The 27,546-nt window shown below is 49.0% G+C and overlaps 1 protein-coding gene across 2 annotated transcripts; it reads left to right on the top strand.

Annotated features, from left to right (window-relative positions):
• The first annotated feature begins 1,048 nt into the window (after window positions 1-1,048).
• coq8b (coenzyme Q8B) lies at window positions 1,049-27,007 on the top strand. Of its 2 annotated transcripts, none has more exons than XM_068018924.1 (15): window positions 1,049-1,118; window positions 2,362-2,538; window positions 3,886-4,269; window positions 4,516-4,582; window positions 4,722-4,799; window positions 6,756-6,878; window positions 9,147-9,232; window positions 11,949-12,089; window positions 13,660-13,741; window positions 13,850-13,943; window positions 17,462-17,603; window positions 20,295-20,402; window positions 21,017-21,082; window positions 21,961-22,047; window positions 25,365-27,007. In XM_068018924.1, the coding sequence occupies exons 2-15, from the start codon at window positions 2,362-2,364 to the stop codon at window positions 25,671-25,673; spliced, it is 1,944 nt and encodes a 647-aa protein (XP_067875025.1). In that variant the 5' UTR covers window positions 1,049-1,118; the 3' UTR covers window positions 25,674-27,007. The 2 variants fall into 2 exon arrangements, with proteins under 2 accessions (XP_067875025.1, XP_067875024.1); XM_068018923.1 differs by having other exon boundaries at window positions 1,056-1,128.
• Window positions 27,008-27,546: the final 539 nt, after the last annotated feature.

The raw sequence follows: 27,546 nt of genomic DNA, 5'->3' as shown, positions 1-27,546 counted from the left end.
TTCACAATCACAGGGCACCCCAAAATGCTTTATAGCCAGTGAAGTACATAATGAAATGTCCCAGAGCCCTTCACAGGGGCACTTAAAACAATTTGACACTGAACCACACAAGGAGATATTAGAGCAGGTGACCAAAGGGTTGGTGAAGGAGGTATGTTTTGAGGAGCGTCTTAAAGGAGGAGAGAGAGATGCAGAGAGGTTTAAGGAGGGAATTCCAGAGCTTCAGGCCAAGGCAACTGAAGGGACGGCTGCATTGGAGCAATTAAAATCAGGGATGTGCAGGAGGCCAGAATCGGAGGAATGCAGAGATCTCCGAGGGTTGTGGGTCTGGAGATAGGGAGGGGAAGGAACGAGGCCTTGGAGGGATTTGAAATCAAGCATGAGGATGTTAAAATCGAGGCATTGCTTAACCAGGTACCAGTGTAGGTCAGCGAGCACAGAGGTGATAGGTGAATGGGAGTTGGTGCCAGTGAGGATGCAGGGCAGTAGAGTTTTGGATGACATCGAGTTTACAGAGGGGCAGGTCTGGCATGTCTAAACGATGACCTGAGATCCACATGCGGGTCGCAGTCTCTGGCAAAGCAGCACCAGAACCCCAAGGGTGGCACCTACATGAAAGAGTTAATGATTGTGATCCTTAATGCAAGATTATTGTTTGTCAGTCTCACGGTGAACTACCGTGCAATAACAAAGTATAATTTATAATATTGGATAAAATAAATGCATGTTTTAGTCTGCAAAATGGAAGAGGAAACAACTTTAAAAGTTTTATATAAACTTCTCTGAATTGCAACTAATTTGCTGCAGGTTCAGATCCCGCCCCCAGCAGGCGGCACTTTGGTCAGAACATGAAGCTCTGATTGGTTTATCGCCACGTCAATCAGTGTTGCTCAGCGACCTGTAAGGATCGGCTCTCTTCTCTACGATTGGCTGAAAGGTGAGGGTGGCTGCAAGATTATTGGGCAGAAGAAACGCCAGTCAGTGGAAATGGGCGGGAAGCTAAGCGCTGGATGGTGATTGGTGGAGGGAGCTGTCTGTTAGCGGGCAGGGGGTGGGACCAGGCCTGGGAGTGAGGAGCTGAGGTCGAGCGGCTCCTGGGCTCCCGGGCTCCCGGCAACGTGAGTTGAGGTACCAGAGGCCGAGGAGGAGAGGCCTGGTTAGCGGCAGCGGGTGTTGATGTTGGAGCTCGGCTGCTTATTGTTAACTTGAAGCAGTTGGGCTTCATCCAGGAGCGAGCAGAGGTTTCCCCACAATCAGGGAGTGGGATTCTTCCCCTCCCCCCCCACCCAGCACCCAAACCCCCAACTCCCCCCCCCACCCAAACCCCCAACTCCCCTCCCCCACCCAGCACCCAAACCCCCAACTCCCCTCCCAGCACCCCTCCCCCACCCAGCACCCAAACCCCCAACTCCCCCCCCACCCAAACCCCCAACTCCCCTCCCAGCACCCCTCCCCCACCCAGCACCCAAACCCCCAACTCCCCTCCCAGCACCCCTCCCCCACCCAGCACCCAAACCCCCAACTCCCCTCCCCCACCCAGCACCCAAACCCCCAACTCCCCCCCCACCCAAACCCCCAACTCCCCCCCCACCCAAACCCCCAACTCCCCCTCCCCCCCCACCCAGCACCCAAACCCCCAACTCCCCCCCCCCCACCCAGCACCCAACTCCCCCTCCCCCCAACTCCCCCTCCCCCCCACCCAGCACCCAAACTCCCCTCCCAGCACCCCCCCCACCCAGCACCCAAACCCCCAACTCCCCCCCCAGCACCCAAACCCCCAACTCCCCTCCCAGCACCCCTCCCCCACCCAGCACCCAAACCCCCAACTCCCCCCCCCCCACCCAGCACCCAACTCCCTCCCCCACCCAACTCCCCCTCCCCCCCCACCCAGCACCCAAACCCCCAACTCCCCCCACCCAGCACCCGTTCCCGACCCAGCACCCAAACCCCCAACCCCAACTCCCCCAACCGGCACCCAATCCCCACCCCCCACCGCCCTGCACGGAACTCCCCCTCCCACCCCAGCACTGGGCTCTGTCTTCAGATAGTTGGTGAAAGGGGCTGTGGGGTGTGAGCAGAGCCAGATGTAGTTCGGATCAGTTTGTTCCGAGATGCTGGGGGGTTATTTGGAGCTTTGGAGACTTTGATAGTTTTTTAAGGCGGGTGGATGGAGTTGAGAAGCAGATCAGCAGTGATCTAATTGAATGATGGCAGAACACGCTCGATGGGGTGAATGGCCTCATGTTCCTATCGAATACTGGGGTTGGGCAATGATTAATCTTTGCGCCTCTTCCCTCTGTGGTTTTTGTCTATAATTGGTTTCCTTCCTGTTTTTAACGAGTGATGTTTGTTTTGTTGCAGATGTGGAGTGAGGTGGTCAGTGTGCTGAGGGGCGCGGCCCTGGTCGGGAAGGCTTTCTCAGAGACACAGGGGGAGCAGCTGCGGCTGGCCGCGTGCAACTCTGTGCTGTGCGCCGGTCTCAAAAAAGCACAGGTCTCGGCGGAGCAATGTGTCAGTTACCTTCTCGTCAACCAGCAGGTAACAGCTCAAACGTGATGGGTTTGTTTCTTCATCAGGCTGAGAAGGACAGGAATCACGCAGCCCGGATATGCACTATGACTGCCTGCAGCAACCACCTGCCGTGGCTCAGTGGGTAGCATTCATGCCTTCGAATCAGGAGGTTGTGGGTTTAAGCCCCACTCCAGAGACTCAAACACACAATCCAGGCTAACACTCTAGTGTCGTACTGAGGGACTGCTGCACTGTCAAAGGTGCCATCTTTCAAATGAGATGTTAAGTCCTGGCCACGTCTGTCCCCTCAGGTGGACGTAAGAGATTCCACAACGCTATTCTGTAGAAGAGCCGGGGAAAATTTATCCCTTAACCAACATCACAATAAACGCATTCCCTGGTTATGCATACGGTAGCATAGCAATTACTGGACTAGTTACTTAGAAGACATGAGTTCAGATATCACTGTGGCAGCTGGGGGAATTTAAATCCAGTTAATTAAATAAACCTGGAATAAAAAGCAAGTATCAGTAATTTTTTTTTTAGAGATACAGCACTGAAACAGGCCCTTCGGCCCAGCGAGTCTGTGCCGAACATCAACCACCCATTTTTACTAATCCCATATTCCTACCACATCCCCACCTGTCCCTATATTTCCCTACCACCTACCTATACTAGGGGCAATTTATAATGGCCAATTTACCTATCAACCTGCAAGTCTTTTGGCTGTGGGAGGAAAGCGGAGCACCTGGAGAAAACCCACGCAGACCTTGCAAACTCCACACAGGCAGTACCCAGAATTGAACCCGGGTTGCTGGAGCTGTGAGGCTGCGGTTCTAACCACTGCGCCGCCCTAAATGGTGACTGTGAAACTATTGTCGATTGTTGTAAAAACCCATCTGGTTCACTAATGTCCTTTACGGAAGGAAATCTGCTGTCCTTATCTGGTCTGGCCTACATGTGACTCCAGACCCACAGTTGATTCTTAACTGCCCTTTGAAATGGCCTAGCAAGCTGCTCAGTTGTTGGCACCACCTTCTCGAGGGCAATTGGGAATGGGCAATAAATGCTGACTATACCCACATACTGTAAATGAGTTTTCAAATAAAATAGTTACGCTGCTGTTTGTGGGAGCTTTCTGTGCACAAATTTGCTGACTGGTTTCCTACATTACAACAGTGACTACACTTCAAAAAAACATAAAGTGCGTTGGGATGTCTTGAGGTTGTGAAAGGCACTATATAAATGCAATTCTTTTGTCTTTCAGTATACCAGGGCAACCCTGAACCTCAACTGTTGCCCAAAGAATGATTTAGGAGATGCAGAAACTGATTACTGCCTTTTGTGATACCTTCTTTGGCTTTTGCCTTTCAGCGAGGAGTCCAAGAATTTAAAGAGGATCCCCTTCCGTTTGAAGGTGAAGGCGACGACGAGGCCTCTCGATGGAACCTCGCATCAGAAATGGCTCCGGAATATTCTGGCGGCGATGTCGGAGCAAGGAGCCAGGAGTCACCTGAACCCCAGTGGGGCGGGAGTTCCTCGTGCAGTGGCGAAAGGGAGGGGCACCGTAGCTTGGGCCATCCACCAGGGAGCGGATTTAGGGACCTCTCTGGGCCTGTGGGTCTTGGTATGGGACAGATGAGGTTCTTCCACGATGAGACCTCAGTTAGGGGGCTGACACCAGAGGACATCGCCAAAGCCAGAAACACGAAGCAAAACAGAGATAAGTGGAGCCAGTCCAAGGCACCAATGCAAACGGTGAGAACATCACTCAGCATTACCACACATAGGGACAGGAGGGGAGGCCATTTAACATCTCGATCCTGTTCCACCATTCATCAGATCATGGCTGATCTGTATTTTTCAATTCTTACCGACAGCAACCATATCTCAAGAAGGGATGAAGAACCTTGATTGAGTCAGCAGAGGGGGGAGAAAGTCTGATCAAAGATCAGCATCCAGTGTGATAGACTTTTGACCTGTTATTTTTCTTGCTTTGTGTAGTTAAGTGAGCAAGCTCGTGAAAGAAAAGTTCCCTCTTCACGGATCAGCCGTTTGGCAAACTTTGGAGGTAAGGCACCTTGCACTCAGCCTCATCCTGTTCGGTTTGAACTGCAGAACGGTGATGGGTTTTGACAGCGGCACCCACCCCGCGCTTTCTTGCAGAGAGCGGAGCGTTGAGTTTACCTCCATTGTGCTTCTGTTTGCAGGTTTGGCAGTGAGCTTGGGCCTCGGTGCATTGGCAGAAGTTGCCAAAAAGTCAGTGAGCAGAAACCAGAAGTCGAGCGGTGAGATCTCATTGTTTTAACTCTTGTCCTGCCGGTTCTGGCATAATGCGGGCGAGGCTTGTTAAGCTTCCTCTTTGCTTCCTTTTCTGGTTCTATGGGTGCTGGTCATCCATCTGTACCTCAGCAAGTCGCCATTTTTGTCAGTGGGTGCCCAGGCAGCTAATTTCAGTCAATATTGAACTGTGGAGGGCGTCTCCGCTCAGCCCCCAATCCTGCTGTCTCAATCACCCCTCACTGTCTTTCTGACTCCCACGTGGGAGGATTTATCCAGTGTTAAAAGCTCTCCTGGTGCTTCAGAGTGTAAAGCCACCATGACTGGTCTGTGCTGAGTCAGCTGATGGGTCAAGAGGAGGAAATTGTTGCATTTGTATCTTGTCTTTCACATTCTCAGTGCATCTCACAGAGCCACATCGTTGATTTATTTGCAAGAAATAATGAATACCTGTTTTTATAGGTAATTGCTGAGCCATTTTGCACTCGTCATTGTCCCGTAAGCAGCAAATGAGCTGAATGACCAATTAACCTACTTTTGTTGATGATGAATATTGGGTAGAACACCAGGAGAACTTCACTGCTCCTCTTTAGTAGTTCCACAGGATCTTTTTAGTTGCCTCTGAACAGGCAGGCGAGATTTCCGTTTGACATTTCATCTGAAAGACAGCGCCCCTGACGAAAATCAAGAACTTGCATTCATATAGCGCCTTTCACGACCTCAGGACTACCCAAAGCGCTTCACAGCCGATGAAGTACTTTTGAAGTGTAGTCACTGTTGTAATATAGGTTATAGAGTGAGTTTGAACTCATGGTCTTACGACTTAGACTGCAGTTGGAACACAACAATGCAGTGTCCTGAGGTTGGAGGGTATAGGAGGAGAATGCATGTGTGCAGATGGCAGGTGGAGATGAGATTGGCTTGACTTGGCTATAAATCCTTCCTCAGTCAAATAGCCTGGCCACGGGGGAACAGTAAGGCACCAGAGGATAGTTGAATAGTATACTCTTGGGAGTCAGCGTCATGGTAGCAGGATGGAAACAGTTGCTGGGATGGAGCTATGATTTCCCTGTACTGCGTGAGTTCCCTATCTTGGCTGTGATATACTGACAAGGTGCCTAGTAGAAATCAGGTAGTTTCCCCACGGGGAAGGAGTGAAAATCCAAGTGAGCATCATCCCTATAGCAACACGAGCTTGCATTTGTAACTGTAGTAAAACATTCCAAGAGGCTTCACAGGAATGTTGTCAGAAGAAATTTGACATCGAGCCACATAAGGAGATATTGGGACAGGTGATCAAAGGCTTGGTCAAAGAGGTTGGTTTTAAGATGCATCTTGAGGAAGAGAAATAGACAGATTGAGAGGTTTAGGGAGGGAATTCCAGAGCTTAGGGCCCAGGCAGCTGAAGGAATGGCCTCCAATGGTGCAGTGATAGAAATCGGGACGTGTAAGAGGCCAGAATTAGAGGAACGTAGAGATCTCGGAGGAGGTTACAGAGATAGAACAAGCGAGGACATCCTTACACGGCAGTGATTCGGTTTCAGTGTAATTTGCAGTAGGTAGATTGATTTGGGCTGTTAGGGAGAGATGTGATGAGGGACAACTGCAAGAGCTTTCATTTCCCGAGCTTGTAGCTTTCCGGTGGCAGGTATTGGAGTCGGGTCTCTGCCAGCCTGCCTGGTTCAGGTTGGAACCTGGATGGAGAAAAGAGGGAGACTAAAAAAGGAAGTAATTGGATAGTTCCTTCAAAGAGCCAGCACAGGCATGATAGGCCGAATGGCCAGTTTCCTGCGCTGTATGATTCTAATATCTAACTTTTACAGCCTGGCTGCTGAATTAAATGTCTTAACATTTCAAAATGTTCATGAATTCATCTGGGCAATTAGCAGGGCAGAGATTTCATTGGCTGGTGTTTCAGTGGCTCTGCACTGTAGTAATCCTCTGATGTGCTGGTTTTACCGCAGAAAATAAAGGACTGCTGGACTCGAACCCCTTCCTATCCGAGGCTAACGCGGAACGTATTGTCGACACGCTGTGCAAGGTGCGAGGGGCAGCACTGAAGATCGGGCAGATGCTGAGCATTCAAGGTATGTTTTCAGGTTTCTCTGCCTCCTTTATCCTCGCTGTCACACTCACTGCCTCGACACACAGTGCATCTCTCTTCTGACCAACCATTTCCCTCCCAATGGTTTGATAGGGCAGAGGTTCCTTTCCACATGCTCTGACATTACTGGCATTTATTGCCCATCCCTGGTTGCCCTTTTGAGAAGATGATGGTGGGCCTTCTTCCTCCCACAGTGCTGTTAGGTGGGGAGTTCCAGAATTTTGACCCTGAGACAGTGAAGGAAAGGCCGATACACATTGACATCGGGATTGCCTGTGACTCGGAGGGGAGTTTGGAAGAGTTGGTGTTCCCATACGCCTACTGTTCTTGTCCTTCCAGGTGGTAGAGGTCATGGGTTTGGAAGGTGCTGTCGAAGAAGCCTTGGGAAGTTGCTGCAGTGCTTCCAGTAGCCACGACGCACCATTAGTGAAGGGTGTCAGAACTATGACCTAAGAATCACATACAGACCATGTGCCACATACCCTCTTAATTTATTTTTGGAATGCGCGGGCAGTTTAAGTGCGTGGCCCCTGTAAATTATTTTGCGCGGCTGTTCACATGCAGTAACTTAAAGGGGCCAACTTCTGTGTGGCTTGCATGGGAACTTTTGGGTGTCTGTGCAGCTTAGAGGGAACAATGGCTGTATGCCCTCCGACAAGGTGGACGTTGGGTGGCAATGGCATCGAGCTGAGCTGTCAGGTCTCCTTCCATGATTGAATAATCTGCCAACGTTCGCTGTCTAAGCCAGCACATGTGAAACGGCCCCCTCAGCAGGTAGCAGAAGACTGCTGGAGCCTGTGGAACTGACCTGCCTTCATATAGTGCTTTTCATGACCCGGTTCGTTCCAAAGTGTTTTGCAGGCACTGCAGTCCTTTTTCTTTGAAATGTAGTCGCTGTTGGATTGTAGGAAACGCAACAGCCAATTTGTACACCGCACGAGCCCAAAACAAACTAATGACCAAAAAGATCTGTGTTTATTTTTTAAAAATGGTGTTAGTTGAGGGATAAGTATTGGCCCCAAAAATTTTCCTGCTTTTTTTTTTTTGAAATAGTTGCCACGGAACCTTTTCCATGCCACCTGAGAGAACAGATAGTGCCCCATATTAATGTCTCAGCATAAGACGACACCAGCGCACATACCATTAATTACTCTGGCTGTGTTATAACTGATGTTACTGGGTACAGTACCATTGGCAACATCAGCTCATTCGGGAGAAGAGGGAAGAAAAGAGAAGGCTTGTCAAGGTGGGAAAAAGCCTTCTCCTAACGGTACTCATTTTGCCATCCGTTTACTTGGAATCTGAGTTGTCACCATTTGATGTTAAAGCTTGTAAAAATAACAAGTATTAAAATAAAGCTATTAGAGGTCTGATACTATCTGCTTTGCATTCATCTTGCAAACTGCCTATATAAGCCTTTAGGTCTAGAGGGACAGAATAGAAAGGGGAGAAAGTTCTGCTACAGCTATACAAAGCCCTGGGTTAGACCACATCTGGAGCACTGTGTACAGTTCTGGGGCACGGCATCTGATGAAAGGTCATAGACCTGAAATGTTAACTGTTTCTCCCTCCAAAGATGCTGCCAGATCTACTGAGTATTTCCAGCACTTCCTGTTTTTATTTCAGGTCTCCAGCACCTGTAGTATTTTGCTTTTATTTTAGTTAAACTCGGCTTATATTCCCAGGAATATAGAAGGTTAGGGGTGATATTTTATTGAGGTTTTTAGGGTTTTTGAAAAGAATTGATAGGGCAGATACAAACATTTTCCCCCTGCTGATGGGGGAGTCTGGGATCAGGGGACATACTCTTAAAATTAAAACCAGGCCATTGAGCAAAGCGAAAAGAAAAACTTTATTTATATAGTGACTTCTCAGGACGTTCCAAAGTGCATCGCAGTCAATGAAGTACTTTTTAAGTGTAGTCACTGTTGTAATGCAGGAGAGTTAGGAAAAACTTTATCACTCAAAGGGTGGTCGAAGTGTGGAACTCTGTCACAAAAAGCACTAGGTGCCAGCTCAATTAATAATGTTATATATGAGATCCATTCTTTTTGTTAGCTAATTAAGGGATGTGGAGTTAAGATACGGGTCGGCCATGATCTCTTTGAATGACGGAGCAGTCTCGAGGGGCTGAATGGCCTCCTTGTGTTTCAAGATGTGTGCTGACATTTTCTGACCAGTCTTTCAACCTATAGGCTGTAAGTGTGTTCGAGGATGGTGCTTTCACCCGATCAATTTTCTCTCCGCACAGACAGTAGTTTCATCAACCCTCAGCTCCAGAAGATATTTGAGCGTGTGCGGCAGAGTGCGGACTTCATGCCCGCTTGGCAGACGGCGGTGAGTGCAGCAAAAGCAGCTCGTGCCTGTTCTTGGTGTCCTTGACGTAGAAAAAAATGCCCCAGTGACATTTCGCAGAAAGCCCAGCTAAAGGAGGAGTGTGAACAGATTTCCCTTGGTTACGGTCGTAACAAAGATTTGTTAGTCTGCCAACAATATCCTCCGCGTGATTCAGACCTGAGTGGTTTGAAATAACAAGCTTCAATATATATTGATTAATAACAGTACTGGTTTTAGACAACTGTCCGACAGTATTGCATGAAATGTCGAGCAATTAACGCACCCTGTTTGTCTTTAGAAAGTCGCGTTCAAGCTGATCAGACTTGTAACATTCGAGGATGCATTTCTGACTGTCCCTAGGTTGCACTGAAGTTTAAGATGGCAAAGGTCCCATTCGTGTACTATTCGGCTACCTTGGGCCGCATCTGTGCACGACAGTATGTGTGGCTGAGGCCGTGTATTGAGGTTTATACCCCACTTCTAATCTTTCGCCCTTCATCGCTGTTCTGCAGGCTTTGTCTAATGTGTCGCCCCCACTGTCTTTGCAGCCTTACACATGCTGTCTGCCTTGTCCTACCTCGTACTGCAGCGCGTGACGTCTTAGCGACAGCTCCCTTATCTCAGTGCCCGATTCTTGTGGCTCAGCTCATTTTTGTTCACGGGGAAATAAAAAGCTTCCCCTCCTCCTTCTTGTGCAATTCAAGATTAGCTTTCTTATGTAAGATTCTAATAACTTTGTGTGTTAACAATCTGTCTGAACTTCCCCTCTCACCCATCCTAAGATCCCAGTTTTACTGTGCCAGTGTAACAATTCCGTTTGTCATTCCTTATGGCCATTGCGCTTAATAATATTGGCACACATCTGTTTTAGCCTGGTCCTCGGTCACTCCTCGTAATCTCTCCCTCCCTGGCTCCGTGTTTGTTTTCCTTATACCTCAAGACATTTGTGTTAGAGGTACTGTAGCAAGGCAAGTAATTTAAATATTGGGTGAAAGAGTTTTAACCAGATGTACTCAGAAGCACAAAGGGTCATTTCAAGGCTTAAGTGATTGCCAGGTTCTGGCCGGTCTGGCCCACGTGACCCCAGACTCACGCTATACAGGTGACTTAAACAGTTGCTTTAAGAACCCCTACGCCATCATATTCTGAGCATGAATTTAAAACAAAAGGCAATCCAGTGTAAAAATGGGGTAGGAGATCAACATGTTTATCTCTAGGAATGCAGTGATCATTCACTACTGCCGTATAAGTGGCGCAGTGGTTAGCACCGCAGCCTCACCGCTCCAGTGACCCGGGTTCGGTTCTGGGTACTGCCTGTGCGGAGTTTGCAAGTTCTCCCTGTGACCGCGTGGGTTTTTGTCGGGTGCTCCGGTTTCCTCCCACAGCCAAAGATTTATAAATTGCCCCTAGTATAGGTAGGTGGTAGGGGAATTGAGGGAAGGTGGGGCTGTGGTAGGAATATGGGATTAATGTAGGATTAGTATAAATGGTTGGTTGATGGTCGGCACAGACTCGGTGGGCCGAAGGGCCTGTTTCAGTGCTGTATCTCTAAATAAATAAATCACTTTTCACAAGAGGATTGTAGGCTGCATGCTCTGAGACCACTATTCCTGGCCAGATGGAAATGATTGGGTCGGAACAGGAATAGGCCACTCAGCCTCTTGAGCTTGTTTGGCCATTTAGTGAGATCATGGCTGATCTGCATCTAAACTCCACTCACTCTGCCTTGGCTCTGTACCTTTTTATACCCATGTCCAACAAAAATCTCTCAATTTCATGTTTAAAATTATTAATTGAGTGAGCATTGGCTGCTTTTTTTTGGGGGGGGGGGGGGGGTGGGAGAGAGTGGCACACTTCTGCCACCCTTTGCGTGAGGAAGTGCTTCATAACTTCTGTCCTCAAGGGCCTGGCTCTGATTTTAAGTTTGTATCTTCTTGTCGTAGACTCTTCAAACAGTGGAAAAAGTTTCTCTCCCTATATTCCTTTTAAAATCCTCCAGTAATTTTAGATTTAAGGTCAGGGGCAGGACGTTTAGAGGGGATTTGAGGAAAAAAGTTTTCACCCAGAGGGTGGTTGGAATCTGGAACACACTGCCTGAAGAGGTGGTAGAGGCAGGAACCCTCACAACATTTAAGGAGTATCCAGATGAACACCTGAAACGCCATAGCGTACAAGACTACAGGCCAAGTGCTAGAAAATGTGATTAGAATAGATAGGTGCTTGATGGCTGGCACGGACACGACGGACCGAAGGGCCTGTTTCTGTGCTGTATGATTCTGACTCTAATTTTCCCCGTCAATCACATCTGGCTTGCTGTAAGTGGTTGGGATTGCTTTTATGCACATAATTTGTATTATGTAACTGCATTTTGCTGGAGAAATCTTTCGGCTTTAATTGGGAGAAGTTGCTGTAGTTTTGGTTATGAGTTCCATTTGCTGTGGTTTGTAGAGAATCTCTTTAAATAGACTAAGTAGACCATTTGCTGTAATGCACTGTTTACAAAGACTGTGCTGAATAAATAGGCTGCTTGCTGTGAGTCCTGCCGTAACTCCGTGTCTAACTCTGGCTGACAGTGGTGTCAATCGACACTCTGGGGACGGGAGGAAGCTTGGCAGGAGAGGAGGGAGACTACAGGGTGGGTACTGGAGTGGGTGGTCCTCGATAGATCTTGTCTCTTGGTGAATTGAATCGATCTGTTCAAATCTTCTGTTCTCAGAAAGTTCTGAATGAGGAGCTGGGCCCGTGCTGGCGGGATAAGCTGGCGTCGTTTGAGGAGAGGCCGTTTGCTGCTGCTTCAATTGGACAGGTGCATCACGGAAAACTGAAAGACGGGAGGGAGGTGGCCATTAAAATCCAGGTAGGAATGAAATCGAATTCTCAAGCTGCCAAGGTGGGATTTCTACTCCCACTCTATGGATCACTATTCCAATAACATAAGCACTACACTAACCAGGCACATTGCCTCTATTGTGGTCAGCTGACTCAATACAGACCTGGGATCAAATCGGGATATTCCCAGTCTGTGACTCGGGGCTTAGAAAATCGATGATGCTGCACTCATTAAATGAGTTCCAAAATATCCAATATGGCTTGTGGCCATCTGTATAAAACGCTAGTTCGGCCACAGCTGGAGTACTGTTTACAGTTTTGGTCGCCACACTATAGGAAGGATGTGATTGCACTGGAGAGGGTGCAGTGGAGATTCACCAGGATGTTGCCTGGGCTGGAGCAGTTCAGCTAATGAAGAGAGACTTAAAAGGCTAGGGTTGTTTTCCTTAGAGCAGAGAAGGCTGAGGGGGACCTGATTGAGGTACACAAAATTATGAGGGGCATAGATAGAGTAGATAGGAAGAACCGTTTTCCATTAGCAGAGGTGTCAATAACCAGTGGGCATAGATTTAAGTTAAAGGGCAGGAGGTTTAGAGGGGATTTGAGGAAAAATGTTTTCACCCAGAGGGTGGTTGGAATCTGGAACGCACTGCCTGAGGGGGTGGTAGAGGCAGGAACCCTCACAACATTTAAGAAGTATTTAGATGAGTACTTGAAACGATGTAACATACAAGGCTACGGGCCAAGTGTTGGAAAATGTGATTAGAATAGATAGGTGCTTGATGGCCGGCACGGACACAATGGGCTGAAGGGCCTGTTTCTGTGCTGTATAACTCTATGACATGTTCTGAGCTGGGAGTGTGATGTCTGCCGTATTGGTATAGGCATCAAAAGGGGTGTCCAGAGCCCTTAACCCTTTGCATAAGCAAAAAATGGGGCCTAATGCCTGCTTGAGGCCTCCTTTAACCAAATTGGTTTGCCCTGTGGTATTTGAGCTGGGAGGCTACGTTCAGGAAAACCAGGTCAACGTGGCCTTAAAGGGACCATCCAAAAAATGTTTTAAAAAAAAATTACTTATTGAGTGTGGAGCCAGAGAGTGCAGGAATTCTCCTTCTGACTCCACGTTTAAACCAGCCATTGCTACTGGCCACCTCAATCCTGAGCAAAGCCTATTCCTGCCCTCCCTTTTCCCCAGCACCCCCCCCCCCCCCCCCCCCCACCACTCACTTCCTATTCCCCCACCTCTTTCTCGCTCCCCCATCCCGATCGCAGCCTATTCTTTCTTCCCCCTCACAATCCTGATTACTGCCTATTCTGTCGCCATCTCCCCCCTCACCTCCCCCCACAACTATTCTCCCCTCCTGATCGCTGCCTCGTTCCGTGGTTGATAGCTCCAACCTAAATCGGATCTGTTGGTATCAGCAACCTGGGATATCTAGGAATTAATGGGAACAGGGATTGAAAATCCATATGTGGCCTTAAGGCTGTGGACCTCTGTGGCTCGTAAAGAGAAAGGTTCGGGCTTAAGTTGCAAAGTTATTTCTCTTCATTTTCTGGGTATGGTTGTTTATCACAATTGATTTGCTTTATTCTGCCAGTATCCTGGAATAGCTCAGAGCATCAAGAGTGACGTTGAGAACCTGCTGTCTCTGTTGAAAATGAGCATCCCACTGCCTGAAGGTAAAACAGAGTCAATGAAATCCTGTCATTGCTGAGCAAGCTGTCTCCAACGTTCAGAAACAGGAGCTGTTCCAGTGCTCACTATCTCTTTCTCCTTCCTCCTTACAGGTCTGTTTGCCGAGAGTGGTATTGTGGTACTGAGACGCGAGCTGGAATGGGAATGTGACTACTTACGGGAAGCAGCCTGTGCCAAGAGGTTCAGGTATGATTAGCCCCTCGTTTCTAAAGATGTCATTCCATCACAGCAACTTGTATTCATGTAGTGCCTTTAATGTAGTAAAAACATCCCAAGGCGTAATTATCAAACAAAGAATTGACCCTGAGCCATGTAAGGAGATATTAGGACAGGAGGCCAAAAGCTTGGTCAAAGAGGTAGATTTTGAGGAGGAACGAGAGAGGTTTAGGGAGGGAATGCCAGAGCTTAGGCCCAGACAGATGAAGGCACGGCTGTCACTGGTGGGGTGAAGGAAATTGGGGATGTACTAGAGGCCAGACATGGAAGAGCGCAGAGATTTCCAAGGGTTATGGGGCTGTAAAGTTTAATCGGCACCTTTGACTCTTTTCCACCCCCACCCCCACACAGAGCAATCTGTGCAAGAAGGAAAGACTTGTATAGCACCTTTCACATCACCAGGCCCAAATCACTTTTGACGTGTAGTCACTTGTTATGTAGGCAAAACATGCCAATCAGTTTGCACACAGCAAGATTCCACAAACAGCAGTGAGATCAATGAGCAGCTAATCTGTTTTGGTGGGATTGGTTGAGGGTGCAGGAAGCAAAATCATTGGGTTTAATGAAATTACAAATTGGATGTTGTAATGGGAGAGTTGATGGACTAGAGAGATGGGCTTTGATGGGCATTTCTTATCCCTGACATCTCCCTTGCTCCTGCTAGTGGATGTCCTTTGGCATTGATCGCAGAGAGTCAGGATACGGCAGGAATTGGTGGAGAGATCTGCTGCGAAACAGGGATTGGCTGGTTCAGATTTCCCAACAATTGGGGAATGCATGACAGATTTTTGATTTGGTTCCATAGAGACAACTGAAGTGTGATGTAAGACTCGTAAATTGGTGTTCTCCAAGGCCAGTTGATCAATATAAGGTTTTTGCTTTATGTACAAGGCTGGCAATGAAGTTGATGAGAAACTACAGGAACTCATTCCACAGAGCTATTTAGTGGCCAAAGCCTGCAATTACACCGTGATAGTTGACATAGCAAAGTTGAATGGGAAATGTTGACATAGTTTACAATGATAAATCTTGATATGCCTAAAATCGTGTCATGGTATGTGGACAGGAAGTGCTTACTCTATGTAAGATTATAGATCTAGATGGGGGGATGGTCATTGAACAGGGGCACAATGGCACTCATTGTTAGCTTGTCTCCTGTGAATTTAAAATTCAAATTTGCATTCCAATGATGCTGGATACATCTTATTTCTTGCTTTGCTGGTTTTAAAAGGGTTGACCTCTATGCTGCTGCTGGTGAATAAATCTTCAGTCTGTGGAATTCAAACAGGTAAAACCAGTGGAGCAGGAACCGAAAGTAGCATCGATCGCAGGGCAGCAGTGGCAAGTCCGAGCCTACGTTGAGCTTGAGGCAGAAAGCAGGGACTGTAACTCACTGCTCCACCACCTGGTGGCACCGTTTTCCCAATAATTGTTAAATATAATCATTGTTTTTTTTGGGCTTCCCTCTAAGACTCTGAGATTGATTTCTCTCACTGCCTTGTGGATAGAGTGCAGGCAGGGCAATCGTCCTGTTGATCTTTTATCTAAAACTCTGCTGCCTGTATTCTAACCTGCGCCAAGTTCTGTTCACCCATCACCCCTGTGCTTGCTGGCCTACATTGGCTCCCAGTCCAGCAAGACTTAATTTTCAAATTCTCCTCCTTGTTTTGAAATCCCTCCATGTCCTCACTCCCTCCCTATCTGTGCGCTCCTCCAATTCTGGCCTGTTGGGCATCCTTGATTTTAGTCGTTCTGCCCTTGGCAGCTGTGCCTTCAGCTGCTTGGGCCCTAAGTTCTGGAATTCCCTCCCTAAACCTCACCACCTCTCTTTCCTCCTTTAAAACGCTCCTTAAAACTTGCCTCTTTAACCAAGCTCTGTACTAATAATTCTTTATGTGGTTTGTCATCAAATTTTGTTTAATAATCAGGCCTGTGAAGTGCCTTGGGATGTTTTACTACGTAAAGGCGCTATATAAATGCAGGTTGTTGTAGTAGTAGATAACACTGTCGAGTTTGTCTCATTAATCGGCTTTCTAAACTTCTCTTGATGCCTGCACTGAGATTGTCCTCATCGCCATCCCAGTGATAAGTCACTACAGTAAACTCTTAACTGTTAGTTTATGGAGGTAGTCCACAGTTGGTTACCAACAAAGTGTGTGGTTTTTATTCATTCTTTGGGATGTGAGCGCAGTGGAAAGACTGCATTTATTGCCCATTCCCAATTGCCCTTGAGAAGTTGGTGATGAGCCACCAAGTTGAACCTCTGCAGTCCATGTGGTTGGTGCAGGTGCATCCAGAGTGCTGTTAGGGAGGGAGGTCCAGGATTTTGAGCCAGCGACAGTGAAGGAACGACGATATAGTTCCAAGTCAGGATGATAACTGACTTGGTGGGGAATTTGCAGGTGGTGGTGTTCCCATACACCTATTGCCCTTGTCCTTCTAAGTGGTAGGGGTCGCGGGTTTGGAAAGTGCTGTCAAAGAAGTCTTGAGTTGCTGCAATGCATCTTGTAGATGGTACACACTGCTGCCATGGAGGGAGAAACAGTTCTAAATTCTAAGTTTGTGCAGACAGCGCTGCAACTGGGTGAGATAATTTGTGAGTAATTTAATCCTGTGGAGACAATTAAGACCAAGCCCTGAAGTGCTTGTCTGTGCCATCTAAAGAGCAACACCATCTCACTCATTCTAATCAAAGAAAGACTTGCATTTATGTAGCATCTTTCACAACCTCAGGAAGTCCGAAAGTGCTTTACAGCAAATGAAGTACTTTTGAAGTGTAGTCACTGATGTAGTGTGGGAATGACAATAGCCAGTTTGTGCACAGCAAGCTCCCACAAACAGCAATGTGATAATGACCAGATATTCTGTTTGTGTTGAGGGATAAATATTGGCCAGGACACCATGGTAAAACCCCCCCCACTCCTCCTCCTCTTATTTTAATCACGCTGAGGGATCTTTTTACACCCACCTGAGAGGGCAGTGAGATCTCGGTTTATTGTCTCATCTGAAAGATGACCCCTCTGACTGTGCAGTACACCCTCAGTACTGCACTGGGGGTTCCAGCCTAGATTCTGTGCTCAGGTCTCTGGGGTGGGACTTGAACCCACAACCGTCTGACACAGGGGCGAGGTGCGACCCACTGAACCACGGCTGACATCTAATCTGCAAAATAATTCTTGGGCATAACAGAACAGAAGCTAACAACTGATGGGATAAAGCTCAGCACAATCACAAACACCTAGACGGTAATGTGTTGAGTTCAGCTGTGTATTTTGGTCGTTCTGATTGCAGAGTTGCTGCTGGTGACACCCCCAACTTCTGTTGCACACCTGTGATGGGAATGCAAGGTGATCGCTGTGCTGCTGCTAACAGCCTCAGAGCGCAGACGGTTGCTCAGGATCCTACAGTCTGTCTATGCCAGGTGTAATGGAGCCTCGAGAAGAATTGTACTTGAATCTAATCTGCAGTCTGTCCTCTGGCTCTGGCAGGGAGCTCCTGAAGGACGACCCTTTCTTCTATGTTCCAGAAGTGATTGATGAACTCACAACAAAGCGAATTCTCACCGCGGAGCTTGTGACCGGTGTGCCCCTGGATAAGTGTGAGGAGCTCGATCAAAACATTCGCAATAAGGTTTGCTTGCAGACCTTTTATAATCTCTGTCTCTCTCTGTCTTTCCCTGGCTCTCCCTCGGCCTCTGCCCTCTTCCTCGCTCTGGCTCCGGCTCCCTCGCTCTGGCTCCGGCTCCCTCTTCCTCGCTCTGGCTCCGGCTCCCTCGCTCTGGCTTCGGCTCCCTCTCCCTCGCTCTGGCTCCGGCTCCCCCTCCCTCGCTCTGGCTCCGGCTCCCTCTCCCTCTCCCTCGCTCTGGCTCCGGCTCCCTCTCCCTCGCTCTGGCTCCGGCTCCCTCTCCCTCGCTCTGGCTCCGGCTCCCTCTCCCTCGCTCTGGCTCCGGCTCCCTCTTCCTCGCTCTGGCTCCGGCTCCCTCTCCCTCGCTCTGGCTCCGGCTCCCTCTCCCTCGCTCTGGCTCCGGCTCCCTCTCCCTCGCTCTGGCTCCGGCTCCCTCTTCCTCGCTCTGGCTCCGGCTCCCTCTCCCTCGCTCTGGCTCCGGCTCCCTCTCCCTCGCTCTGGCTCCGGCTCCCTCTCCCTCGCTCTGGCTCCGGCTCCCTCTCCCTCGCTCTGGCTCCGGCTCCCTCTCCCTCGCTCTGGCTCCGGCTCCCTCTCCCTCGCTCTGGCTCCGGCTCCCTCTCCCTCGCTCTGGCTCCGGCTCCCTCTCCCTCGCTCTGGCTCCGGCTCCCTCTCCCTCGCTCTGGCTCCGGCTCCCTCTCCCTCGCTCTGGCTCCGGCTCCCTCTCCCTCTCCCTCGCTCTGGCTCCGGCTCCCTCTCCCTCGCTCTGGCTCCGGCTCCCTCTCCCTCGCTCTGGCTCCCTCTGGCTCTGGCTCCCTCTGGCTCTGGCTCCCTCTGGCTCTGGCTCCCTCTGGCTCTGGCTCCCTCTGGCTCTGGCTCCCTCTGGCTCTGGCTCCCTCTGGCTCTGGCTCCCTCTGGCTCTGGCTCCCTCTGGCTCTGGCTCCCTCTGGCTCTGGCTCCCTCTGGCTCTGGCTCCCTCGCCCTCTGGCTCCCTCGCCCTCTGGCTCCCTCGCCCTCTGGCTCCCTCGCCCTCTGGCTCTGGCTCCCTCGCCCTCTGGCTCTGGCTCCCTCGCCCTCTGGCTCTGGCTCCCTCGCGCTCTGGCTCTGGCTCCCTCGCGCTCTGGCTCTGGCTCCCTCGCGCTCTGGCTCTGGCTCCCTCGCGCTCTGGCTCTGGCTCCCTCGCGCTCTGGCTCTGGCTCCCTCGCGCTCTGGCTCTGGCTCCCTCGCGCTCTGGCTCTGGCTCCCTCGCGCTCTGGCTCTGGCTCCCTCGCGCTCTGGCTCTGGCTCCCTCGCGCTCTGGCTCTGGCTCCCTCGCGCTCTGGCTCTGGCTCCCTCGCGCTCTGGCTCCCTCGCGCTCTGGCTCCCTCGCCCTCTGGCTCCCTCGCCCTCTGGCTCCCTCGCCCTCTGGCTCCCTCGCCCTCTGGCTCCCTCGCCCTCTGGCTCCCTCGCCCTCTGGCTCCCTCGCCCTCTGGCTCCCTCGCCCTCTGGCTCCCTCGCCCTCTGGCTCCCTCGCCCTCTGGCTCCCTCGCCCTCTGGCTCCCTCGCCCTCTGGCTCCCTCGCCCTCTGGCTCCCTCGCCCTCTGGCTCCCTCGCCCTCTGGCTCCCTCGCCCTCTGGCTCCCTCGCCCTCTGGCTCCCTCGCCCTCTGGCTCCCTCGCCCTCTGGCTCCCTCGCCCTCTGGCTCCCTCGCCCTCTGGCTCCCTCGCCCTCTGGCTCCCTCGCCCTCTGGCTCCCTCGCCCTCTGGCTCCCTCGCCCTCTGGCTCCCTCGCCCTCTGGCTCCCTCGCCCTCTGGCTCCCTCGCCCTCTGGCTCCCTCGCCCTCTGGCTCCCTCGCCCTCTGGCTCCCTCGCCCTCTGGCTCCCTCGCCCTCTGGCTCCCTCGCCCTCTGGCTCCCTCGCCCTCTGGCTCCCTCGCCCTCTGGCTCCCTCGCCCTCTGGCTCCCTCGCCCTCTGGCTCCCTCGCCCTCTGGCTCCCTCGCCCTCTGGCTCCCTCGCCCTCCGGCTCCCTCGCCCTCCGGCTCCCTCGCCCTCCGGCTCCCTCGCCCTCCGGCTCCCTCGCCCTCCGGCTCCCTCGCCCTCCGGCTCCCTCGCCCTCCGGCTCCCTCGCCCTCCGGCTCCCTCGCCCTCCGGCTCCGGCTCCCTCGCCCTCCGGCTCCGGCTCCCTCGCCCTCCGGCTCCCTGCGTCCCGGAATTGTCGGAAGTTTCTCTCGATTGGCAGGTGTCTTGGTGCCCAGGGTCATAAAACGAGAAATAATTTTACGATTCTTGAGTTTCTTTCTCTCGTCTTTTTAATTGTTCGGTTTTGATTTCTTAACGTTTTATACCTGGGTATGAGGGACAAATTGTACTTGACTCTATAAAACAGTACATCACAAATGAGAAAGGAAGGCGGTTACTTTTAACACTGCTTTCTTCACACCTGGAGCCAGAATTGACCAGCACTGTACAATTAGCAAATTGCCTCACTGCACAACAAGTTTAACTCCTTGAGGTTGTGTTCACTTAACCAGGCGACTTGTGACCTTAACACCTTAACCGATAAATACGTTGTATTTTACACAGTATAACACTCCTATCTTTCTGAAGCGCAGTTCAATGCTACTCACCATGCGCAGTTCCACAGGAGATCCACTAGAATGCGATCTATATTTTCTTGTTTTATGAAGCCATGTTTCGGTAAAAGGTATATGTTCCTTTTCCAGATCTGTTTCAACATTCTTGAGCTCTGTCTCCGCGAAGTTTTCGAATTCAGGTTCATGCAGACTGACCCGAACTGGTCCAATTTCTTCTTTGATGAGGGGAAGCAGAAGGTGTGTCACGTAATATTTCTCCCCCCACCAACCCCTCTCCTTCAGCATGTTCTCGTATTTGCAATGGCCTAAATTTTGATACTTTTTTTCGCCTTCCTGTTTAGTTCGCTGTCTCCAGTCAGGAGGGAGTAGAGATGGGGGAGGGGGCTGTCACTCTGCAGTTAAGTTAAACTGCACTATACATAGTGTTTTGTTATAAGGGTGTAGGTAACACTCTTACTGCTGAGTCAGAAGATTGTGGGTTCAAGTCCCACACCAGAGGCCTGAGCCCAAAATCTAAACTGACGTGCCAGTGCCGTACTGAGGGAGACCTGCACTGTCGGAGGTGTCGTCTTTTCGGATGAGGCGTTAATCTGAGGCCCCGTCTGCCCTCGCAGGTGGATGTAAAATATCCCACTCCTTCTTTGAAGAAGAACACAACCTTGCTGTTTCTGGGAGCTTTCTGTGCACAAATCGTTTGCTACCTTTTCCTACATTGCAACAGTAAGTGCACTTCAGATGTACTTTACATGATGTAAAGCAGTTGCGATATCCTGAGGTCAAGAAGGCAAGTTTTTCTTTTTTATTGTGCAGTGTTGACAGTGAGAATTAACTTTTTACTTCTTGCCCTTCAGGTAACCTTGTTGGACTTTGGAGCAAGTAGAGAGTTTGCGAAAGAATTTACAGATAACTATATTGAGGTATGTGCAAAAGTTTCCTTTCTTTTCCTACAGAGTGTAAAACACTTCAGTGGCTCAGTTAGCAGAGCTAGTGTGGGTGAGATATTTGTACAAATGATTTTCCATCCTCTCAGCCAACCAATTTTCAGTGGCTCAGGGGTAGCACTCTCGCCTCCGAGTGTGAAGGTTCAAGCCCCACTCTGGAGACTTGGTTGCTTTTTGAAGTAATGTTGTAATGTGGAAAAATGCAGCAGCCAATTTGCACACAGGAAGCTCCCACAAATAGCAATGTGATGATGACCAGATAATCTTTTTTTTTATATACTGGTGTTGGTTGAGTGATAAATATTGGCCAGGACACTGGGGAGAAGGCCCCTGCTCCTCTTCGTAATAGTGTTGTGGGACCTTTCTCATCCACCTAAGAGAGCAGAAGGTTTAGTGTCTCATCTGAAAGACAGCATTTCTGATAGTGCAGCACTCCCTTTGGTACTGCATTGGAGTGCCAGCCCTAATTTTTCTTCACAGGTCTTTGAAGAGGTCTTTGAACCAACAGTCTGCTGACTCGGAGGTGAGAGAGTGCTGTGCACTGAGCCACAACTGACCAGGTTAGATGATACAGTTCTCCGTTATTGCCCACATGTCCGAGTATGTACAGCAGGACTTGTGGGAAAGAGCATGTAATATACTAGTGAAATTAGGATCTTTCTGTTGGGTTAGGGCTACATGTTTCTGCCATGAACTGCACACCAGAGCCCAAGTTGCCTACAAAGGGTAGAAATGGAGAGTGCTGCAGTGGTCACAGCCTCCAAACAGGAACAGAGGCACCCTGTACATATCATCATGGCTCTTAATTCCTTTCCTGTAGCTCCAACTGTGATCTCCAATGTTTGTTCTTGCAGGTAGTTCGAGCAGCTGCCGATGGTGACCGGGAGAAAGTGCTACAGAAATCCAGGGACTTGAAATTCCTCACTGGCTATGAGACAAAGGCAAGTCTGAGATTCATTCAGTTGGGGAGTGCAGAGCATTGAGGACAGAACCTTCAACTTAGAGCTAGGCTGTTCAGGGCTGATATCAGGAAGCACTTCTTCACACAAGGATAGTGGAAATCTGGAACACCCTCCCCGAAACAGCTGTTGTGGCTCGGGGTGCAATGAAAATGTCTAAACTGTGATTGGTACTTCCTTCGCCTAACAAAATTCTCAGAAACCTTGGTGGTAAATGGAGTTGAGGTGCAGATCAGCCATGATCTAATTCTGTGGCGGAACAGGCACAAAGGACCTAACAGCCTCCTCCTGTACTCCTATTCACGAGTGCACTGATTGCCTCCCGTTAACTCCTATTCTGGGCGTGGTTCAGTGAAGCATAGGGGTGGAAAATGATGGAAATGCACGGGGTGGTGATCAGTTTCTGGGATGGGGGCACTGGCTGGTTATCTAAAATGTTATCACATCAACGCTTCCACTTGCTGAGGCTCAGAGCGGTTCCCCACCTGGTACTTCACTGATTTCAGCCACGGCAAGTGGAAATTGGGTGCTTTTGACTGGAGGGAAGAATTGGCTCCAAAATTGGACATGCCCTGAGGGAGCCAGTTTCATCACAATTGTTACAGTGCAGAAGGAGGCCATTCAGCCCATTGTGTCTGCACCGGCTCTCCGAAAGAGAAATTCCCTCAGTTCCATTACCTCGCCTTGTCCCCATAATCCTGCATATCCTTCCTTTTCATATAACTGTCTAATTCCCTTTTGAATGCTTCAATTGAACCTGCCTCCACCCCACACTCAGGCAGCGCATTCCAGATCTTAACCACTCACTGCGTGGAAAAAGTTTTTCCTCATGTCACATTTGCTTCTCTTACCAAATACTTCAAATCTATGCCCTTTCGTCCTCGATCCTTTCATGAGTCGGAACAGTTTCTCTCTAACTACTCTGTCCAGACCCCTCATGATTTTGAATACCTCTATCAAATCACCTCTCAGCCTTCTCTTCTCCAAGGAAAACAGTCCTAACTTCTCCCGTCTATCTTCATAACTGAAATCATGCGGGGGTTGGGAGTAATTTGAGAGGTAGTTGCTTGGCAGCCCGATGGCATGGTGCAGAGTGACAGAACAGACTTGAAGGGTTCCAGCTGTTTGTGGTAATGATGAGTCGGAACCTTGAGCAGTCTAGTTGAAAGGTCTATTGTACACTGTGCTCCCACCAAGGCGGAAGTAAATCATAGTTGTACAGCACTGAAGTATACCATTTGTCCCAATACACCTATGTCAGCTCTTTTGAAAGAGGTATCCAATTAGTCTCACTCCCCCTACTCTTTCCCCACAGCCCTGCAAATATTTCCTTTTCAAGTATTTCTCCAATTCCGTTTTGAAAGTTATTATTGAATCTGCTTCCTATGTCCTTTCAGGCAGCGTGTTTCATAACAACTCACTATGTTTAAAAAAAAAAAATTGTCTGCCCCTCTGGTTCTTTTGCCAATTATCTTACATCTGTGTCTTCTGGTTACCGATCCTGCTGCCAATAGAAACAGTTTCTCCCTATCTACTCTATCAAAACCCCTCAAAATTTTGAACACCTCTTTTAAATTTTCCCTTAACCTTCTCTGCTCTAAGGCGAGCAATCTCAACTTCTGCAGTCTCTCCACAAAACTGAAGTACCTCATCCCTGGTACCATTCTAGTAAATCTTCTCTGCACCCTCTCCAAGGCCCTGACATCCTTCCTGTTGTGTGGTGGCCAGAATTGGACGCAATCCTCCAGCTGAGGGCCTAACCAGTGATTTATAAAGAAGTAATGATTAGATGGTTCCAAACGTGGGTTTTGAAAATCACTTGGATTCTAGAAAAAGGCAAGACTGAGGGGAGGTAAGCAGGGCCACCACTTTAAGGCCCTGGAGAAGCAAAGTTGAAGTGGCAGGTTCTTTGGACTTTCGGGGGTTTCAGTAACATTGAGGTTGGCGATTTGGTTGTGTAGGACTTTTACAGTTTGGGAGAGGCGAGGCAGGAATCTTCAGAGGGATACTGGCCAACGCATTCTCGATAGAACAGAGACGAGAAAGGTTATGATGGCATTCATTTAGTGCTTTTAATGTAGTAAACGATCCCAAGGCCCTTCACTTGAGCTGAGAAAAGCAGTGTCTATCTGACAATGGGCTTTTTCTTGTATTATGCAAGAGGCTTTCCTAGATGCGGGAGCAGTAGTCAAGGCCAGGGTGACCTGAAAGGGAGAATCAAAGGGATCTTTGCATGAAAGAAACCGAACTTTATGAATGGAGCTTCAGCAAGAAAGATGATTCCCGCTTGAGATCAGAGGCACTACCAAGCTGAATACCAACAACTTGCATTTATATAGCGTCTTTAACATAGTATAACATCCTAAGGCGGTTCAGAGGAACATAATCTCACAATATTTGGCACCGAGCTGCATAAGAAGATATTCAGACAGATGACCAAAGCCTGGTCAAAGAGGTTGGTTTTAAAGAGTGTCGTAAAGGAGGAGAGAGAGGCAGAGAGGTTTAAGGAAGGAATTCTGGAGCTTAGGGCCAAGGCAGCTAAAGGCATGACTGCCAATGGTGGAGCAATTAAAATCAGCGGTGCTCAAGAGGTAAGAATTAAGAGGCATGCAGATATCGCAGAGGTTGTGGGGCTGGAGGAGGTTGCGGAGATAGAGACGGTTGAGGTCATGGAGGGATTTGAAAACCAGAATGAGAATTTTAAAGTCGAGGCACTGGGAGCCAGTGTAGGTCAATGAGCCCTCTAACTTCTGTTTGCTGTGCGCAGCTAGCTTGTTTCACTGTGCTGTTCCTTTAAGATTGATGTGCAGCTACGCATCTTAACAGGAGTGTTGCTAGTGCACAGCCTGTTTGTTCCCTGTGTGGCACATTCCCGAACGCTGCATACCCATGCAGCTTAGAGGAAATATTAGTGATGGGTGATCAGGATTTGTTGTGAATTAGGATGAGGGCAGCAGAGTTTTGGATCTCAAGTTTGCAGAGGTTGGAAGATTGGAGGCTGACCAGGATAGCATTGGAATAGTCGAGTCTGGAGGTAACCAGGGGCATGGATGGAGGTTTCAGCAGTAGATCAGCTGAGGCAGGGACAGCGACGGATGATGTTATGCAGGTGGAAGTAGACAGTCTTGGTGGTGGAGTGGATATGGGATCAGAAGCTAAAATGTTAATTGATGAAGGACTGGGGTAGAGCAATCAAAGCGTGGGTGTGGTTGGTTATGCTGTTTGTTGTACTTGCAAGAGACGCAAGGTTACTGTGCCTCTGACACACTGATGGAGCCAGTTTGCTGTGCTGTTTTCAGGTGTTTGAGGATGCTCATGTCGATGCTGTCATGACCCTTGGGGAGGCGTTTTCTCAGCCGCAATCCTTCAACTTTGGGACTCAGGACACCACGCGCCGGATCCAGAGCCTGATCCCAGTGATGCTGAAACACAGGCTGACCCCTCCTCCCGAGGAATCCTACTCCCTCCATCGCAAAATGGCTGGCTCCTTCCTCATCTGCTCCAGACTGCAAGCCTTCTTTCCTTGCAAGGAGATGTTTGACCAGGTCTACGCCAGATATTTTAATCAAGAGGACCAAGAGCTGATTAAGATGCAGCATTGTAAATAGCCACCATCACATTGAACCAGGCTTCGCCAATGGAGACATTCTTTTTGTATAACATTTTATAGCTGGGTGCTGCAAATGGAATCTGTGCAATGGGACTTGCCCTTATCTCTCTGTGCCAGTGTCTGAACAAACACTCTGTGTATTGAATGCTGCTGGACCACTCACTGTCTCTCTCAAGCTCGTTGGGTGAGACGTCGCTGGGGTATTTGCATGTTGTGACTGTTTGTCGTCTGGATCATTGAGCAACAAGTTCATATTCCGTGTGAGATCGTTTTCTAAAAAAAAATACGCTAGTCAATACTTATTAAATGGGATTGGCGCTGTCAGTCTTTTAACCCGTATTTTGGATAATTTGTGGTGCGAGACGTGCATTTATACAGTGCTTTCTCATGACCTCAGGACACCCCAAAGCATTTTACAGACAATCAAATCCTTTTGTGAAGTGTAGTCACTTATAACGTAGGAAATGTGGCAGGCAATTTGTGCACAGCAAGATCCCAGAAACAGCTCTTGCTCTTCAAATAAATCGCGGGATCTTTTACATCCACCTGAGAGGCCTTGGATTAATGTCTCACCCGAAAAACTGCACTCCGACAGTGCAGCACCCTCCTCAGTACCAGCACTGTCCCAGAGGGCTGTGGATGCTCAGTTGTTGAGTGCATTTAAGTCATAGATTGATGGATTTTTTTGGGTACTATGGGAATCAAAGGATTATGGGGATAGTGCGGGAAGGTGGAGTTGAGGTAGAAGATTGGCCATGATCTTATTGAATGGAGGAGCAGGCTCAAAGGGCTGAATGGCCTACTCCAGTGCCTATTATTCCAAAATGTTTTGTGGTACTGGTGATTTTACACTTGGCAAAATGAAGAACATAATATGACAGATCAAACAATGTTGGAAACGCTCACCCAGGTCAGGCAATGTCTGTATTTAAAAAAAAAAGTTACAAAAAGTTAATGTTTCAGGTATGACCCTTTGTTGATATATCCAAGAAATTAACTTCTTTGCCTTCCTTTACAGAGGCTGCCTGGCCTCTTGAATGTATCCAACATTTCCTGAAAAACAAAATGATGGGTGAAGTGTGCAAATTCTTTTCCACCCTTCCCTTTCCGTAACTAGTTTAAATCGGTGCCCTCGCTCATTACAAACTTGCCAACCAGCAGAAATCATCTATTTCTATTTATTTCAGACCCTTTGTAATCTTGGAAGACGTCCATCCGTTCACCAGTTGGCTTTTCAGCTCTATGGCAAAAAAAACCCCCATAATGTCCACTGGGTTAGGTATGTTGCAAGTTGGCAGTGCCCCCTGGCCTAACTCTGGGCTGGATCAACCCCGAGTGAGGGAGCAAAATTGGACGGGGGGGAGGTGGGGGGAGGAAATTAAACTGTGAATGTTTTGTAAAAGCTTGCTTCTGTAAAGTGAGATCTTGTTCTTGAATTGTTGGCAAGGACAGCAATCTTGAAACAACTCGATGAAACCTTCCAATATTTAAGTGCTGACTTAAAGGGCTTCCATCAGTAAAGATCCTGGGACAGATCCACCTGCACAACATCAAGTTTTTAAGCCATTTTGGGATTCGAAGTATTTGAAATAATTTGACTTCCAGTGCAGTTCAGTCGTCTGCCATCCATTACTGGAGCCTCGCTCCATTCAGGGCCTCTTATTCCTCTCTTGGCTCCTTTAAATGGCCTTGGAAATGCACCAAGATTATATAATTGTGATATTTCATCTGTAGTATGTCATTTACAGGAGAACTGTTGGGTTAGGCTAACAGAGATTGTGATAGGAACAAGAGAATCTGGTGAAGCTGGCATTGTTCTCTTTAGAGTCGAGAAAGTTAAGGGTCGATTTAATTGCGATGTTGAAAATTCT

The sequence above is a fragment of the Heterodontus francisci genome, chromosome 40 (assembly GCF_036365525.1).
Source record: "Heterodontus francisci isolate sHetFra1 chromosome 40, sHetFra1.hap1, whole genome shotgun sequence".
NCBI lineage: Eukaryota > Metazoa > Chordata > Chondrichthyes > Heterodontiformes > Heterodontidae > Heterodontus > Heterodontus francisci.
This window is presented reverse-complemented; position numbering and strand designations above follow the sequence as displayed.